This window comes from Miniopterus schreibersii (assembly GCF_964146895.1).
Source record: "Miniopterus schreibersii genome assembly, chromosome: 17".
In the NCBI taxonomy this organism is placed as follows: Eukaryota; Metazoa; Chordata; class Mammalia; order Chiroptera; family Miniopteridae; genus Miniopterus; species Miniopterus schreibersii.
In genome coordinates this window covers 28275328-28294062 of record NC_138117.1, presented here as the reverse complement: position 1 = coordinate 28294062, position 18735 = coordinate 28275328, and the positions used below count along the sequence as shown (strand labels likewise).

At 38.0% G+C, this 18735-nt stretch overlaps 1 protein-coding gene across 23 annotated transcripts in view; it reads left to right on the top strand.

Annotated features, from left to right (window-relative positions):
• STAU2 (staufen double-stranded RNA binding protein 2) overlaps positions 1-18735 on the top strand; it is a 218321-nt gene that overhangs the window by 85566 nt on the left and 114020 nt on the right. For all 23 annotated transcript variants that reach the window (XM_081116639.1, XM_081116649.1, XM_081116633.1 and 20 more), the window contains 3 exons: positions 827-964; positions 8198-8329; positions 12115-12175. In XM_081116639.1, the coding sequence (XP_080972765.1) occupies positions 827-964; positions 8198-8329; positions 12115-12175 (331 nt within the window). The remainder of the gene's footprint in view (positions 1-826; positions 965-8197; positions 8330-12114; positions 12176-18735) is intronic.

The following is an 18735-nucleotide window of genomic DNA, read 5'->3' as shown; positions in this document are numbered from 1 at the left end:
TATCTCATTGTGGTTTGATGTCACATTTCTCTAGTGACTAATAACATGAGCATTTTTTATGCGTTTAGTAGCATCTGAGGCTTGATGAAGTGTTGTTCAAAACTTTTGCCCACCTGAAAAATTTGGGTGTCCATTTTAAATAATAAATTTAAAATGCTGCTAGGGAGTGCGGGTACCATCTTTGGCTTTACTAAACATTGCCCAGTTGTTTTCCATTTTATATTACTCTCAGCAACTGTATACGTTTCTGTTTCTCCCCGTCATCAGCATGGGGGGCTGTCAGTCTTCCTGATCTTTGCTAAATCGATGGGTGTGAGATGGTACCTCGCTGTGGGTTGAATACGCATTTCCTGAGTCTGAGATTGAGCATATTTTCATCTGTTAAATATCTGTTCATGTCTTTTGCCCGTTTTTCTTTTAGATTATATTTTTCTGGATAGTTTTTCAGAGTTTTAAAAATATATTTTGGATACTGGATTTGTCTTTTTGAGTTATATGTACTGCAGATATCTCTTCCCAGTTCATGCCGTCTTCTATTCTCTTGGTGTTTCTGATGAACAGAACTGTGAAGTAGCTACACTGAAGCATTTAAAAGCAGAAGAGTTGACCTGATTTATCAGTAATACCCCTGAGCCCTAAATCCCATATAAGCCTTAGTTTCAGATCCATTTTATGCTTTTCCTTCATAAATCTTTATAAATGACGCTCATTTATCTTCTCCAGTCACAGTTTTGGGGCATAGGGGAGGAGAGGAGAACCACTTTAAGGATCCAATAACAAGTTTTACAAGCATGTTTTGACATTTTTTCTTCACATTGTTTTTTAGGCTGGACCAGAATATGGTCAAGGAATGAACCCCATTAGCCGCCTGGCTCAAATTCAACAGGCCAAAAAGGAAAGGGAGCCAGACTATGTTTTGCTTTCAGAGAGAGGAATGCCTCGACGTCGGGAGTTTGTGATGCAGGTATGTCTCACTTTTATATGGGAAGAGTTTTTTTAACTATTAAAAAAAATCCAGAAATCCTCAGGTTGGAATAGAGATATGGGGGAAAGGCTGACTGGGAATTAACAGCAGAAAGTAACTCTATTTACTCTTAGAGCATTTATTCCCTCCAGGCCCACCTTCCAACTTGGTTGAACCGTTCAAGTGTCAAGGAGATGTTAGAATAGACAGAAGAGCTTTGAAGGGACTGAGTTCACACAGGTTATTTGGCCCAGAGTGTATCAAACAGAAGGCTCGTCTCCCTCTTACTGTGTTACAATGTGCAGCCAGAGTCTATTACACTACTGGGACTAGGGGACAGATGGAGTTAGAAACAAAATTGAGAAGGATGGATGGTGATGGAACAGGGCCAAGAGCATGAACTTTGGGTTTTCAGGAAAATTAGGAAAAGAGCTCGAGCTGTCCCCCTAACCACGGTGAGGACTGAGGGACTCAGAACTGCTGAGAGTTTTAACTGCGGTGTTGTGCCGTCGAGGGAACCGGAGCGTGGCTGCTGGTGGGTTGGCAGATGGGCAGGGACCAGCAGTGAGGCGGCTGCCTCAAGCCCCCCTCCTCTCAGATCCCGCCTGTGCTGCCTCACTTGCCAGCTCAAGCCCCAGTGTCGAAGAAACCTTTAATTTTTCTTAAAAAGTTTCAGATATATCCAAGGGTGGATATATATTTAATAGTACACTGTGAAGAATAGTGTGATGTGTGTTGGGGAACATGCCCATCACGCAGACACAACAGTTCAGATTCTTACCGCACTTGCCTCAGCTGTTCAATTTTCTTCCCTCCCCCTCCCTTCTTTTCCTAAAGAATTTCAAAGCTAATTTCTAACTGTATGTCATTTCAGCCTACATACTTGGTGTGTATCTCTAAAAAAATGTAAGTTTTTCTTACATTAAGCATGATTCATTAGTCTATATTTAAATTATCCTTATTGTCCCCAAACTGGTTCTGTTGTAATTGTCTTGTCAAAGAAACGTTTTCCAGTCGAACCCATGGATCTCACCTTTAATATAATCCAGTTAAAATGAACAGATATTTATTAAGTGCTGACCATATGGGAGAAATTTTGATATTCAAGCATAGTCTTTCATGTTGATGAACTTTTTGTGCATATCTAAATTTTATCTGCCTTCCTAATTTATAATCTTGTTTTTGTTGTTGTTAATCCTTACCTGAGGATATTTTTTCCATTGATTTTTTTTTAGAGGGAATAGAAGGGAGGGAGGGTGGGAGTGGGGGGGGAGAGAGAGAGAAACATCAATGTTAGAGAGACACATTGATTGGTTGCCTCCCAAATGATCCCCAGCCAGGGCCCAGGGCCCAGGGATCGAACCTGCAACCCAGGTATGTGCTCTTGACCAGGAGTCAACCCTTCACCCTTCGATGTGTGGGTTGATACTCTAACCATTTAGTCACACTGCCCAGGGACCTAAATTATAATCTTTATACTTCATCATCTCATAGTACCCAATAGAGTGGTCTGTATACGTGTATACAGTAGGACCTTAATAAATCTTTGATGTATATTTGCTGTGTGCCTGCCTGCATGAGAGCTATTATATTTGGCTTTTGCTGGAGGTGTAAACTTATGATGTAGTCACTGATAAACCACTGTGGGAACCGAGATATCCACAGAGGGGAATTTGTCTATGGTTAGTAAACCATTGTGGCCTTGATGTCGTTAGGACCCAGAAGAGTGTTGTTCTAGTTTCCTCACTTTGTAAAAGGATGCACCAGTTTTTTCTTTTTACAAATTCTTAGCTTTGAAAAAGTCTAGAAAGTATTCTTTGAACTCCAAAGCTTGAAGGAAAAAAAATTACCTAAATTTTAGACCTGTATTAGGAATAAAAACTGGAATTGACTTTATTAAACAATTCCTTTTCTATGGAGTATATTGAGTACCCCTTTTGAAAGAGGAATTTAGAGTACCTTATGCCAGCTTCCATTTTATGGGCCTTCATAAACATTCTAGTCAAATGGGAACATTTGGCTGTGCTTTTACATGTTTTCACACTGAATTCATATTGTTTTTCCCCCTTCTGGAAGCCCCAGTGGATTCATTACTATATTGCAGCAACTTTATCAAAGTAAAGGCTTTTGTATAAACTACTTAAGCAATGTTATCATTTGTTCGAATTGAACGTGGAAGTAAAATATCTAGAGATAATATGCTAATATTTATCACTGAAAATAAATTTGTGTTATAAAATTAATGCAATTACTTGTATTGATTGCTAGGTAAAATCTCTGGTGACATTTGGATATTAGTTCCAGAGCAAATTTCTTAAAGCTTTTTATATTTTTGGACAGAGATATTTTAATTTTTCAAAGAGAAAAATGATAACTAAACTAAATTGCATATTAGCATATTCTATTGTTATCTATTATATAGTGTTAATTTTTCTTTCTGTGATTAAGATCTCTAGGTTTTAAAAAATATATCAAGCAAATTTCATCAGTTTTACTTGTGACTCAGTGAAAGATAATGAGTTCATTTTTTGGTAAATACTATTTTAGAACTTTTTTGTTAGACTTTTGAGGACTTGATCTTATTTAAATTATTTTTTAAAAACAATCTGCAGTCTTAAATTTATTGCATAGAAAAATTCAACTTCTTTGCAGAAAAAGTAACATTTAAATATAAAAAATTTTATAATAGTTATAAAATGTGTGAGCTTTCTAGGAAGATGACTTATGAAGTTTATACATACTTGCTTAACTCATATAGAAGTGATTTTTTTTTTTTTAATGACTGTTAGCAGGGAATCAAAGTCCTTTAGCAGAGCAGTCTTTTTTATTTTTATTTTTTAAATAAAAATTTTAAATGTAATTTTTTACAGAAGTCTTATTTAATACTAACAAATAACTTAGGGTAACTGCTCACAAACTATTGAACCGTGCTTCTGTAAGAACTTGTGTGAGACAAGGGTAGGTGAGTGGGAAAACTGGTTCTGGAAGCACCTGTTCTAGAAGGAAGCCTTGAAGGAATCAGAACAGATCCGATGGGAATCCAGCAGACACAGACCCCAGGTGAATGCTGAGAAGGGCGCAGCATGTCCAAGAGCAGGCCTGGAGCCAGAGGGCTCATGCCTGGGTAGATACGTGAGGTGCAGGGACGAACCGGCTCAGGAATGGAATCAGAGTGAGGGATGTGCACACAGCATGTGAAGGCAGGTGAAACATTTTTGCTGCTCAGTGATCTTTTGCTTCCATTTACTTTGGCCAGTCTTTTGACAGCAGTAGAGGAAGCTTCGGACTTAACTGGTCTAATCTTGTAGTTAGCAAGCATCCAGTGACAACACAGGGGCTGTTGAAACTGGAGAACAAACCAAGCACTGGAAAAAACACCGGGTAGCAGAGGCTGGCTCAAGCCTGAGACTCAAGCACATTGTGCCTGGGGCCCGCTGCTTCAGGTCAGGTGCAGGCCAGCACCGCTGTGAGAGGGGTATGTGTTCACCTGGCCCCAGGGGTCTGCATGACCACTACGGGGCCAGTGCTTCGGCGAGGCCCGTAGATGACTGCTGATTTCTCATGATGTGGTAGTTTCTGGTTTCAGAAGAAAAAGCAATGAGTATTTGCTTCAAATACTGCACGGATTTGAACTAAGATTTGTGGTAGTTACAGAAATTCTATAATGAATATATTTTCAAATGTTTCATAAACTATAAGACGTACAGCTCATCTTGACTAAAATTCCGTTTAAAAAGTGCAATTTCTTTGTCATATATCGTGCACATTGTTTACATTTAAGTTTGTTTCCCCTTCTGTATTGTATGTCCTTAGTTTTTAAAAAAGTAGTTGGTTCGCTGAAGCTTCTAAAATAGTGATGGAAATAGTAACACAAATAAACCTCTAAATAATGATGTAAGAATAAATGGCAAACAGTGCATAAGTGGGTACCAGATGGGAACCTGTATGCTCTGAAACTAATGAAATAGCCAGTATTGTGCTTTCACACAAGAGCCAAAAAGGGAAAATGGTGGTAGAAGTATCATGATTTAAATCCGGAAACTGGGTTGAGTTGTACCACGTACCCATTCATTGCTATACTCCGTATACTGTCACTGAAATTTTATTAATGTGGTATGACGTTATTGAAGCTTTCTAATATTGAAGCTTTCTAATTTTTTTTAAACTAAGCACAGTGACATCTGATAAATCCAAAATTTCACATATAGACTGCCTGTTCCTCTCGCGCGCTCATTTTTCTACAGGCTTTTTAAAAAAAATTGACGTATAGGAATCCACTGTATATTGTGTAATGTAAGCCTTTTGCACTTACATGGCATTTCAGATATGTTTGTTCTCTTGTGTTGTGACTTTCCCTTTTTTTGGTCTTTTTAGTGATGCTTTTTTTGAAGAACATAAGCCATGAGTTTTAATGCAGATTTATCTGTCTTTGCCCTTATGTTAACTTTGTAATAAATCTGGATGTCCAGGAGAATAAGTGCCCCATCTTGTTCTTCCTCAGAAGGGTCCTGGCTGCTCTTAGCACTTTGCATTTCCAGGGACCTTTTGGAATCAGCTTGTGAAGTATCGTAAAAATATGTGTGGGATTTTAATGGGAGTTGATTGAAATTATGAGTCAGTTTGCAGAGAATTGATATCATTATAATACTGAGTCTAGAATACATGAACATGGCATAATCTCTGTTTATTCGGCTTATTTTAATATTTTTTAGTAATGCTTAATTTTCTGTGTAAAGGTCTTAAACATCTTAGATATTTGATTTTCATTTAATGCAAATGGTGTCTTAATAGTTTTCATTTTGTACATGACTATTGATAGAATATACAAATGCAGTTGGCTTTTGTTCAGAGGACTTATGCTCTCATAAATTCTTACAATTTTTTTGTAAGGTTTTCTTGGATGCCTTATATAAAATCATATAGCAAAAAATGGGTTTGTTTTTACACTTCTAATTTGTATATCTTTTTTTCTTCTTGCCTTATTGCTTTGTCCAGGATTCATAGTAAAATGCTTTATACTAGTAATAATAGAGGGCACCCTTGTCTTGTTCTAATTTCAAAATTTCAACACTGAGTATAATGTTTGCTGAGGTTTGCTGTAGGTTTTTTGTAAAATGCCCTTTATCGTATTAAGGAAGTTCCCTTTTTTCCCTAAGAGTTTTTCTGTCGCTAAGAGTTTTTATTGTGAATGTATGTTAAGTTTCATCAAATGCTTTTGCTCCATTTATTAGAATAACCACTTGGTTTGTCTCCTTAACCCATTAATATAGCAGATTCCATTGATTGATTTTGCTTGAGTTTCAAATGTTAGACCAGCCTTGAATATCTGGAATAAATCTAACTTTGTTGCGATTCTTCTTTTTATGTATTACTTTCTTCAGTTTACTACTATATGGTTTAAACTTCAGCATTTATGTTTATGAGTGAAACTGGTCTGTAAATTTCCTTTCTTATACTGTCCTTGTTGGATTTTGGAATCAGAGTGATTCCTCACTGAATAATTGGGGACTGATTCCTCTTCTTCCAATTTTGGATGAATTTTTGTAAGATTAGCATGATTTTTTTCCTTAAATATTGGATAGAACTTACTGGAGAAACTCTCAGTTTTCTTTGTGGAACTTTTAAAAAAATTATGGTTTTAATTTCTTTAGTAGTAATAGGCCTGTGCAGTTACTGGTTTGTTTTGTGCCAACGTTTGATAATTATATTCTTTAGGAATTTTTCTGTTCTATCTTAATTTTCAAAAAAACTTAACCAAAGTATTCACTTTTCCTTATTATTTTATAATGCTACAGAAGCTTTTATAATCTTCCAGTTTCATTCTTATTTGTTTCTTTTTCCCAACCAGTCTTACCTTTGGTTTATCATTTTATTATTCTTTTCAGGGAACCAACTTTTGGCTTTTTGAACTCTTTTATGCTTCATTTTCTGTTTCCTTAATTTCTGCATTTGTCTTTATTTGTCTGTTTTCTTTGGGTTTATTTTGCTCTTAATAACATCCTGAGATATGGATGTTTAGCTCATTACCTTTCTGTCTTTCTCTAGCTTTTGTAGCTGTGTATTTTCTTTTAGACCCACTTTAGTTGCATCCCTCAAGTTTTGATATATTGTATTTCCATTATTATTTATTTAAAATATTTTATAATTTCCACTAGCGTTTTTCCTTTTGCCCATGGATTATTTATATTACATTGTTTAATTTTCAAAACTGTGATTACCTTGTCTGCTTCGTAAATCACTCTTTGAGACCAATGTATAAAAACAAATCCCACTGTAAGTTGTGTATTTTCTCTTTCTCCTTGTAATCTTATTCCTTTTTGCTTTCAAATTTACTTTTTATATCTATATTATCTTGGCACATGAGTCTCTCAAAGAGCATTACCCAACTCATAAAATGTGTGGATATAAGATGAGTGATGTACATTTAAATACATGTATACACACACACACACACACACATCCCTTGTTCACCGGAGAGAACGGTGGAATAGTTCTAATGATAAAAGGCTACTGTTGATTGAGCAATTATGATTAATTATACACCATAAGGTAACATACATTTTTTTTTTTTAACTTTCAAAGCAACATTATGAGGTAGTTCTGTTACCCCTCTTGTACTGATTAAAAAAACTGAGGCTTAGAGATAGTAAATAATTTGAATTGGTTCATATAGCTAGGAAGTAGTAGAACTGAATTTTATACCCAAATCTGACTTGGAAATACTTGTTCTTAACCAGGATATTGTACTAACCCTTGTGTATTAATTCTTCAGGAACTATTTAATATAAACCTTTGTATACTAGTATGCAATGTGAACATTATTTTAAATGGCAGCAACATGAATTTCAGCCCTTTCAGTTTATTAATTTAAATAAAGCATGCTAAATGTACTTAGAATCAACATATACTCTATTACCATGTGAATTTTTTATTTCTTCTTCTATAAATTATACAAGTTTATTGTTTAAAAAAATGAAATAATACAGAGATATGTAAGGAAATAGAAATCTCCTAAGATTCTGTCATGCTAAGGTAGCCTCCAGTGTCATTTTGAAAACCATATTTCTATATTTTTCTCCATACATATTTTCACTTGTGTATATAATTGTACATAAATGGGTTCTTAATTGTTTTTATTATGGACTGGACTTTATATTTTTGAATGCTGGAGAGCAGAACATTGCTTTATGGTGTTAAGGAGCCCTTATTAATTTCTTACTTTAATCTTATCAGGTCAAGGTAGGCAATGAAGTTGCTACTGGAACAGGACCCAATAAAAAGATAGCCAAAAAAAATGCCGCGGAAGCAATGCTGTTACAACTTGGTTATAAAGCATCCACTAGTCTTCAAGATCAACTTGACAAGGTGAGAGCTAAGTTTACATGTACAAGTCCTGTTCTGTTAGAATATGAGATGAACGAATTCCATTCCAGTGTGCCTTGACTCTAAGCAGTGTCTTAAGTAGTGTTAAGTAGACATCAAGTTTTAACTTTCCTAAGGCAGCACTGTTTAACTTGAAAGACAGATTCTCCAGTTACAAAATAACCTCTGTTTATGGTGTCAACATGAAGAAGTATTAATTATAACCTTACAGTTAGCAAATACTAAAAATTTGTGTGTGGCTGTATGTATTATGTATAATACCAATTTAGTAATTTATAGCTTATTGACTGGTGGAGTTTTACCATGTAGACAGTTTCAGTCTGTGCTAAATTTTTAAGAACAGAGGTTGTTGGCTTTTATTTCTGAAATGCAGCTGAAAACACTGAAAATAAAGATCCTGAGTTATCCCTTTAGGGCAGGAACTATATTGGACAGACACTCTATAAACTAGTTTTTCTATTTACTTTAAATTTAAAGGTAAACTCAGAGGGTGTTTATTTTCTGCCAAGACTTGTGTTCATGGTCCCTATTTCTTCTGCACAGTTAATGACATCATTAACACCTGCCTCTGTTGCGAGGGAAGCAGGGAACCCCGAATTCAGGACTTGGCAGATAACTTGGCAAGAACTGGCTTAATTTCATTTTATCTGTGCACATGTAGAAATTATCATTAACATTTTGTTTATATGAAAATTCACAAAACAGGCTTAATAATTATTTCTATCTAAAACAGTATGCCTTTTTCCACTCTATTTTCTTGCATAAGGGTTCTGTCTTACAGATATAACCAGTTTCTGTAGGAACACATTTCTGAGGTCTAGAGTAGAAACAGAATCCGTCTATTAAAAAACATTTAGGTATAGTTTTCTTTTTAAGGCAACTGTGAATATGTAGGCAATTATTTTGAGTGATTAAAAAATTATTTGTCTGTGTGGTATCGCTAGAGATTTCAATTCTGTTTTTATAACCTGGGTAGTCAATGCTTTTTCTTCCTTTAAAAATATTTGTAACATGAAACCTAACATGTGTTCACATTTCTATAATTCTTACGTTGTGTATATGTTGTTTTAACTTAACACATTTATATTGACTTAAACCTGGTGAGTGATTTATAAAAATATGTCAAAATAAATCGTAGACATTTATTTGGAAGTTACGTAAAAACAAAACAGAGCAAAAAAACAGCATTAATGTCATTAATTTAAAACAACATATTTTTGCATACCCACTGTAGTATTAGTGAGGGTTCTCCAGAGAAACAGAGCCAAGAGGATATGTGCATGTATATACATGTGTACAGACATGTATCTATCTACACACATATGTATGCCCATGCATGTAGATACGCATCACACACAGAGACCTGCTTTGAGGAATTGGCCCATGCAGTGGTGGAGGCTCGGTGAGTACAAGGTCTGATGGGGAGGCCGAGCTTCCTTCCTTCCTTCCTCCCTCCCTCCCTTCTTTTCCTTTCCTTCCTTTCCTTCCTATTTCTATATCTTTTTCTTTTTGTTCTATTTTCTAGGAGATTTCATCAATTTTTGTCTTCCGTCCTCTGACATTTTTTACTTTGGTTCTTGTATTTTTGATGTCCCAGAGCTCTTATTTCCAGGATATTTCTTTTCTTCTCTTCTTGTTTAATGGGTATAATAATTTTTGTCTCCGAGGATTTTTTTAACTTTGTTTTCAAGTTTTATTCTGCTCCCTATATTGTCTTTGCCACTCCTTTTGGGTTGGAAGCTGTCTTCTAAGCTGGCTGCTGTCTTCTGAGGCCCAGATGAGGACGGGGCCTGCCGATCTTACCTTCCAGGGTGTGACCTCGGACTCCGTCTCCTCACCCGCGTGCTGGGGTGGCGATGTCACCCTCAGCTGTGTGTGGTGCCCAGAGCCTCTCTGTTTCAGCCTCAGAGAAACCTCGTAGGAAACCTGTCAGCTTGGGGTCAACGAGGTGACCTGGAGATTTCATAGCACCTTGAAAGACTTCCAAACAGTCGTTCGGTTTCAGGCCCTTCCAGGATTCATTGTTAGACGTGGCAGGTGTGCTCCTAATTCTGGAGGCTTCCTGGGGTCTGGGGCTCACGTCAGTCACCCCTCTGCAAGCTCTTTGCTGGCTCCTCCCTCCGCAGTTTCAGCTTCAGCCTCCTGCCCTCTGCTACCTTAGGCTCAGCCCGTTCGCCTGCCTTCCAGGGTCCAGACTTTGACCTGTCTCTTCTGCTGTTGATACCTTTCATAGTCCTGGGGCAGCGGGTGGGAGAAGGGAGGGAGAGAGAAGTTATGGGATATTGATTTAGAGATGTTTTGGGAGAGAGATTTCTCCTTGTGTTCACTCTGTTGTGTTTAAGCCTAAATCTTACAAAAGCAGTTTCTTTAGAGTGTTGGGGTAGAAATGAGAGAGCGGTAGATGTGAGATTCAGTTGAAGGTGAAAAATCAGGCATAGGGAATATAATCTAATATTTAAATAACTTTGGTTATTAGTAGAAGGAGAGGAATTAAGAAAGGTTGCATGGCCCTGGCCGGGTGGCTTGGTTGGGGTGTTGTCCGGTGCACCAGCAGGTCGAGGGTTAGATTCCTGGTCAGGGCACATACAGAGGTTTTGGGTTGGATCCAGGGGCTGGGCACATTCGGGAAGCAACCGATCGATGTTTTCTTTCTCTCTCTCTTCCCCCATTGCCCCCTTTCTGAGATCAATTAAAAAAAAAAAAAAGGCTGCATGAAGTGCGAAGCTTACTATTACCAACTTCAGCTGGGCCCTCAGATGTCTGAGAGTCTGCATTCCTCTAACCAGCCCGTTCTTTCCGTCCTGAAAGTGCTTATTCCCTACTGTGTACACTTTCCTCCAACTCGCTCCCCTCAGTCAGCTTCCCTCTCACTCTGGGGCCTCGTCCCGTACTTCACAGGAGCAGAAGCGGGGGTGTCCTGGCCTCCCCACCAGCATACACCCGCATTTCCACAAACATTCACCCTCCTCCATCCTTTTACAGTGGCTATGTCCTAGAATTGTATTTTTATTTATATTTGGATTTAATTATCCATTTGATCTTTGACACCTGATAACAAGTATGAAATGCTGGTTATAATAGGAAATGTGCCTTTTTTCCTGGAGTACCTGGGATCCATAACATCAGCTCCACACAAAAAAAGAAGATCAGTTAATATCACTGATTAATTTGATAAAATACTTAACTACTTCAAACTCTCTGAGTTTACACCAAACATATCAGGCCATCTGGTGAAAGTCAGGATATTACAAGTTTTACTTAAAGTTAGGGCTTAGTTTCAATTTTTGTACCTGTCATTAGCAATATTTGGTGACCGCTGTCATAGGGCTGTTCCCGAGCAGACACAGTAACATTGCTGCTGTTAGCGTGACCTCAGGAGGAATAAGGAAGGTCCTTTAGTCTCTTTAGCACATGTGATGATGATTATTGTTTACTATTTGAATAAAAATTACAAATTACTTTTTAACCACCTGGGTAGAGCTGGTGTTGTATATAATGTACTGAATATGGGGCTTTCTTGATGACTTACATTGTAAGTAAAGATAAAAGCGGAACGGGACGTAAGAAACAGATTCGAATGTGGAAAACGGAGAGATAATACTGTTCAAGTTAGTTACTGTCGTGTCCACGCCCTGGGGTCAGGGATGGCCGGGATAAGCAGACTGGCTGTGGGAGAGGCCTTTGCCCGGGCTTAATTGATTATTTAACATTTTTCTTTTTCAATAAGTCTGTTTCTTTAGATTTTAACAACTGATTCAATCTTTCAGACAGGGGAAAACAAAGGATGGAGTGGTCCAAAGGCTGGTTTTCCTGAACCAACAAATAACAGTAAGTTTTCACTTTTATGTTAACTACGCTGGGTGTTCATCACTGGTTCATTGACTAGTAGGTCACTGGGTATTTATTGGGTCTGTCTGGGCTCAAAATGCCATATTCAGTGTTGGGGGGGATACAGGGAGGTCGTGGTGTTTGCCTTTCTGGAATTTCTGGAAGACAGAGGTGCTCATATTCTTAATGTGGTTAAGCATCGCAGACGGGGTACCATTTAATTCACATAGTGATGACATTTTAAGTTGTTTTTATTGCAGCATAATTATAGTATGAAAGAATCAAAAAGAAAAGCAGTTATTTACATGCTCATTATATTCTAAAATCAGCTGTTTTCACAGTTGTAATTCTTTTTAGGTAAACACACATTTTTACATAATTATATTTTACATTAAAAGTTATTCAGTTTTATTAATTAAAACAGATTAAGCTCACACATAATCTAAATAAAGTATTACAAAATCCACTGTATGGCCCTTGTTCAAAATACAGATTACAAGCATTGAAGAATTCCTGTTCTTCTGATACAGTGATCTCTAAAAGCTGTGCTGTCCATGGTTTTCGAGACTGAGGATTATTTCATAAACACGAATGTACAATGATTTTACGCCTTTTTCGCGAAAAGTTTGCTCTGTTTTCTTAGATAGCTGTGAAGATTTCTTTATTTCTACCACATCAAATAGTATTTATGACTTCTATATATTGTTGTTGTGAAAATACATCAGGATTTTAATGACCTGCCAGTTATTTAAACAATTAAAGAGCAATTGTTAAAACTACTTAAAATTCAGAATGTTACTCTGTCTTTAATGCAAAGAATGATGCCCTAAACGCTCGCCTCGTGGTGACTTACCTCAGTGTTCTAAGTCGGCCACAACCAGCATCTCCATTTAGATTTTCTTCATTCATTGTACGTGACAGTGACCTTAATCTTCTATGGGAAAGCAGATACGGATGATAGATTTTGTCTGTGACGTTGGCAAAAGTTTGTATTGTGTTTTTTCATTTAGCATTGCAAGAGGCATTTTTCATGTTGTGCTGAGTCATTAGAATTTTTAATAATTGAAATATCAGAATGTAGGAATAAAGTTGCTCATAACTGCATTCTAATTATAGGATTATCAGACGCTTAAAAATCCACTTCAGTTTAGTTATTTTTTCAAGGGTTTGTGATCAGGCTGTTACGCTTTGGAAGCAGAGACATTTATCTTTAACTTCCTCCCTACCTCTCCCGAAAAGCATTTATTTTCACTGAAGTGACCATTTTACTATAAATCAGTAAAAACAAAATACCAGCCAATGAAGATGAAGGGAAGAGCCAGTGGAGTCAAACTCATTTCTAACCTTAGTGTTCTTCCTTATAAGCTCTGGATGCTGAATATACGTCAGTGTGTAAAGTGTTAGTTTATTCTTGGATAATATCTCATCTCTTGATGTATAACGAAATTAGCAACAAGCTTATCAAAGCATGCTTACAACAACTAAATTTTTGGATTATCAAAACTAACCTCTTGTAAAGAATATTTCAGTGATGTAATGGTATTCGTGAGTTATTTTCTGGGAATAATTGAAATAATTTAGTAGGATTCTGAGCCTTTGATCTCTATATATGAGGATGATGAATGTGATAGCTTAGCATGTACCCCAAAGAAAAAATGGAATCAGTTCAGGATTCTCAGAGAGTTTACTTCCTTTGATGTTTGACTCTAGGTTTCTGATTACATGGTAAGGGAATGTAAGAAGCATTAAATTGATTTCAGTTTTATGTGAAGGACTTAGCGCAGTGCTTGTTTTCTAGCAAGCACATAGTGAGTGTTGATATCCTTCCTTGCCTTCTCCCTCCTCTTATTTAATAAACGTGCATAATTCTGGGGAGGCTTGCCCAAAATTTCCTTACGCTTTTTATCTCTTGGGTGTTTTTTGCAAGCACATGGTGACCAAATAATATATAGTTTATACTTGCATAATTTCTGTTGGCACTAGCCATTTTTTCAGAGAGTATAAACATTATTTATTTGAATATGGAAGTCAGTTCTTAACTTGACAACTTTAACATGAAATCACATGATAAATAACCTGCAGGCTCCATCATCAAACAGTGATATTTTGGCTCTTCACTTTTGTGTCTGTTGGTTTTTAACTTGCTAACAAATCTGGGAACTCCTTCGCAAGTCGGGGGAGAGGGATCAGAGAGGCCGTTGAGGGTCAGTGATCATTCGTGTGTAAGAATGCATACACGATTTGCTTTCTGTATAGTCTTAGATGTGGTAAAGCTTTTTGAAGCCAGCCTAAAACTTAATCATGCTGTACGCACTTCAGGACTTCCTCTGGGCTGCTGTAGCTCACACTGAGAATTTGGAAGGACGACCATCCCTCATCCCTTCCCAGCTGTGGGGGGCGAGAAGGGGGCCCAGGGTCCTTCCCTGCGAGTGCTCAGTGGGCCTGCCTGTTACCACGCAGGATGAGAGCCGCCCCACCCCGAGGGGGCTGCTTCTCCCGGAGTCCTCCGGAGCCAGCTCTAGCTTCTTAAAGAGAACACTGGGGAAAAGTCAGTCTCTTCTTAGGAACTGATCACTCAGGTGATGAATCCATTACCTAAATTTGGTTTAAATTCATATATTATGGTAGCATTTAGGTTAAACCGTCCTGTACTTAATCAGTTCCCGAAGTGTGACGTTTCGCCCTCAGCGGTTTCTGTCCCGTGAAGATCCCTGTGCTCGCGTGTGCTTTGCAGCGAGTTAGAGCAGGGACCTCTCAGGACGGCGTGTCCGGGACAGGAGTTTGGGTGGCCGGTGCCGGCCGCCTCGCGGACCTGGGCTCCCGCCTCCAGTAACTCACTGTGCATCTCACGATGCATGTCTCTGTGAAGAGTTACGTATAGCGCTGTAAATGCTGAGACTCTGATGATGTAAGCTTTGTAAAATGATTAGCCTTCCTTGAATAACATCTGAAAAGGTAACATACTACTTTATAAAAAACAGAATGTCATCGTATCATAAAGGGGCTCTTCTTCATTGTTTCCTTTGTGAAACTCGACCTTACTTCACAAATTGTCGTTAGATCAGATTTTTAGCCAACCATTATTTGTATGAATATGAAATTAACTTGGAGCCATAGTGTACACAAGTTAAAAGAAAGGAAGGCAGAATTTGAAAGGGGAAAGAAGAGAGTTTTAACCTGGCATAGTTAGCACCTAACTATACATGTCCATGTGCATTTAAGTTTTGAAGTGGGAGACATTATTATTTTTTTGGTGGAAGATATTATTTTAAAGATTACAGTCCTAAGAAACTGCTAACAATTACAACAAAAAAATAGTTTAAATGGTTTTGCAAGTGATTGTGATTACATAGCCTGGTCCCTGGCTTGATTGCCTACAGATTTAAAACATGGACCTGACGTTTGCATGCTTCCCAGGCTTTCTTCACTGGACCCGATTGCACTTGAAGGTAGTCTGTTCTAAGTGTGTTTTTACCCTTTGAATCCCTGTCATAGTCACGTTGAAGGGCAAGAGCACGTAACTCTGTAATGTGAGGTTTGTGTTAAATTTAGCACAGGGCAATTTAATGCTTGGCGTACACATGAAAAGCTAGATTTTTACAGATGAATGACAAGCAACTTTTTAAAAAAGATTATGTGTTTTAAAGATCTACTGATGGTTCATGGAAAACTTTGTAAAACATTTAGATACAGTTCAGTTGATAGTATCTTTTTGTATTCACATGCCACGTTTCTTATTAATACAGAGTTTTACTTAAAAACAAGTTCATTGTTTCTCAAAGGTGAACTCTAGCTTAATTCAAAATTGGATTGAGCTCAAAGGTACTCACTGGTATGTGCTGAATCCACCCACTAAAAGATTATTTGGAGGCATTTTTCACATAAGTATTTTTCCATTAACCTTTTAAAAAGTTTTATTTAGCCCCTGTGAAATATGCTGACTCTTCTAGGTTCATTAGAGATGGCCCAAGACAAATATGTTTGGGATGGAATAGAGTTCTTACTGGTCTTTTTAGTACTGTAGTTGACTTACTAAAATTTTGGTCACTTTTTGTGTACATCCTGAAACCAGAGGCTAAACCATCCCGGCAACCTGACAGATAAACCGTGTGCATGTCCCCCAGATGCTGTGCATGGTATTTAGAGCTTCCACTTTTTTCATTCTTGTTGGGTAAGGTTTGTACTTTTAAGATAATAGATTAATAGGCTCTTTAAGTGTTTTGGGACAGTTCCCTCTATGATTTCTTTCTGGGGCTCCCATAACAGAAACTACTTTGTAATGTGACAGTGAAATTAGTTGGAGCCAATTAGACTTCAGTATAAAGCTGAGCGATCCAACCTAATTATTTATTTCGACATAAATACTGTGTTGGAAATCTAAAAGTGTAGCTGACTTGTAGCCATACATTTAAAAAAAGGAGTCAGTGGGGTTCTTTTGCCCAGCCAGCCCAGTCCCCGCGTAGCTGATGGCCTTTGAACCAAGTGTGGCCCGGTAAATAGCGGGCTGTTCATCTGAAGTAGTCAGGTCAACAGGACGGACACTGTCATTGCTGCTGTTTGCACCTGCTGAGCCTGCAGGTGGAAATGCTGTTCCTCCCTGAGCACAGGAATATCCAGATATTCCAGAAAGATGCTCTCCCCTTGTACGTTGGTGGCGTTGTTGGACCTCCCTGAGTGGTGACATGCATTAGCCCTTTTCCTGTTTTGACCAGGGTTCTCTTTTCTTGCCCACTGAACCCAGGGAGACGAGAGACAGCATTAAGCTTGCTTCTGTTTTAGACCAGTGGAGTTTGTCGTTCAGGGCCCATGCATTGAAGGAGAAAGTATCTTAAACTAGAAAGTGAGCCTTTAATCAGATGAACACAGGTAGCACATTTTTCTGAATTAGTCTCAGGAAAGATGGAAGGAATTTAAATTTTTGTGATTTAGATTACTTTTGCTCGGCTCATATTTTTATACAGAAGCGATTTCTGGTACATGTTTCTTAAGAAAGGAAACCATCTGAGCAATTTAAGGACGCGTTTATTGAGCTCAGTATGAGAGTGTTTTTAAGCATGAGAGCAAGGGATGAAGTGGAAGAAACCCAGAGATCGATTAGGTACATAAAAACTAAAAACGAATTCAGGAAACAGCATCAGAAAATAAAAAGGCAAATGACAAATAGAAAGCGTAGATTGCAGCACATATAGCAGCAGGTTAAATGTACACAAAGGACACATACAGGTTAATAAAAAGGAAACATCCCGATAGAAAAACGGCCAACAGACTTAATGAGACATTTAAAAAGAACAGACATTGAGTAATGAAAAATTGTTCAGCAATCAGGAAAGTGCAGATTAAAACTAAATGTTACGTAATTTCTGATCCATAAAAATTGGCAAGGTTTTAAAAACGATGATTCCAACTGCTGGGGAAACAGGCGTGACATAGTGCTGCCAGGATTGTGAATTAGCTCTGCCCTTCTGAAGCAATAAGAGTGTCAAGCGCCCAGGCGGGTGTGGCTCAGTTGGATGGGCATCGTCCCGGGCGCCAGAAGGTTGCTGGTTCGATTCCTGGTCAGGGCACATGCCCAGGTTGCGGGCTTGACCCCCAGCAGGGGGCGTGCAGGAGGCAGCCGCCCGCTGTTCCATTCTCACATTGATGTTTCTCTCTTCCTCTCTCTCTAAAAATCAATAAACTGTTAGAAAAAGAAAGAAAGAATGTCAAGCTTAGGCCCATTCTTTCTAGAGCTTAAATGAAAGGGAAAAATATAAGGGAGTATTTTTTTCTTAATAGACATATACTGTTTTTGTAATCACATATACACAAACTTTGGCCTGCCTGCACAATCTGGTTATATTTAAACAAATACTATGTATTAAACAGTTAGGGGAGCAGTTATCTCTATACTGAAGTCTACTTCTGTGGTATTTTTTTATTTTTAATTTTTATCTTTTAGTCCTTACCTGAGGATATTTTTTCCATGGCTTTTCAGAGACAGTGTCAGGGAGGGAGGAAGGGAGAGACAGACAGACAGACACATTCATGTGGGAGAGACACATGGATAGGCTGCCTCCTGCATGTGCCCTGACGGGGGCCAGGGGTTGAGCCTGCAACCAAGGTGTGTGCCCTTGGCCAGAATCAAACCCAGGACCCTTCAGTCCATGGGCTGACGCTCTAACCACTGAGCCAAACTGGGTAGGGCTTTTTGTTTTTTTGTTTTTTTTTAAGTATATTCTTTTGTATTGATTTTTTTAGGGGGAGAGGAACATCAACTTGTTGTTCCACTTATTTATGCATTCATTATTTGCTTCTTGTATGTGTCCTGACTGGGGATCAAACCCGCGACCTTGGCCTATCAAGACGATCCTCTAACCAACTTAGCTACCTGGCCCAGGGCCTATGATATTTTTTAAAACAAGAGAAATGTGTAGGTTTCTTTATTTTTCTTTTCTATTAGTCTATTGAATGAGTAAAAATTAAAAATGCCAAAAAAGTAAAAAATTTACCCCCACATTTGTCCCCATTAGCACACTTTCCCCTAAGCAAGTATATATGTTATATATGGTTGGTCAGTTTGT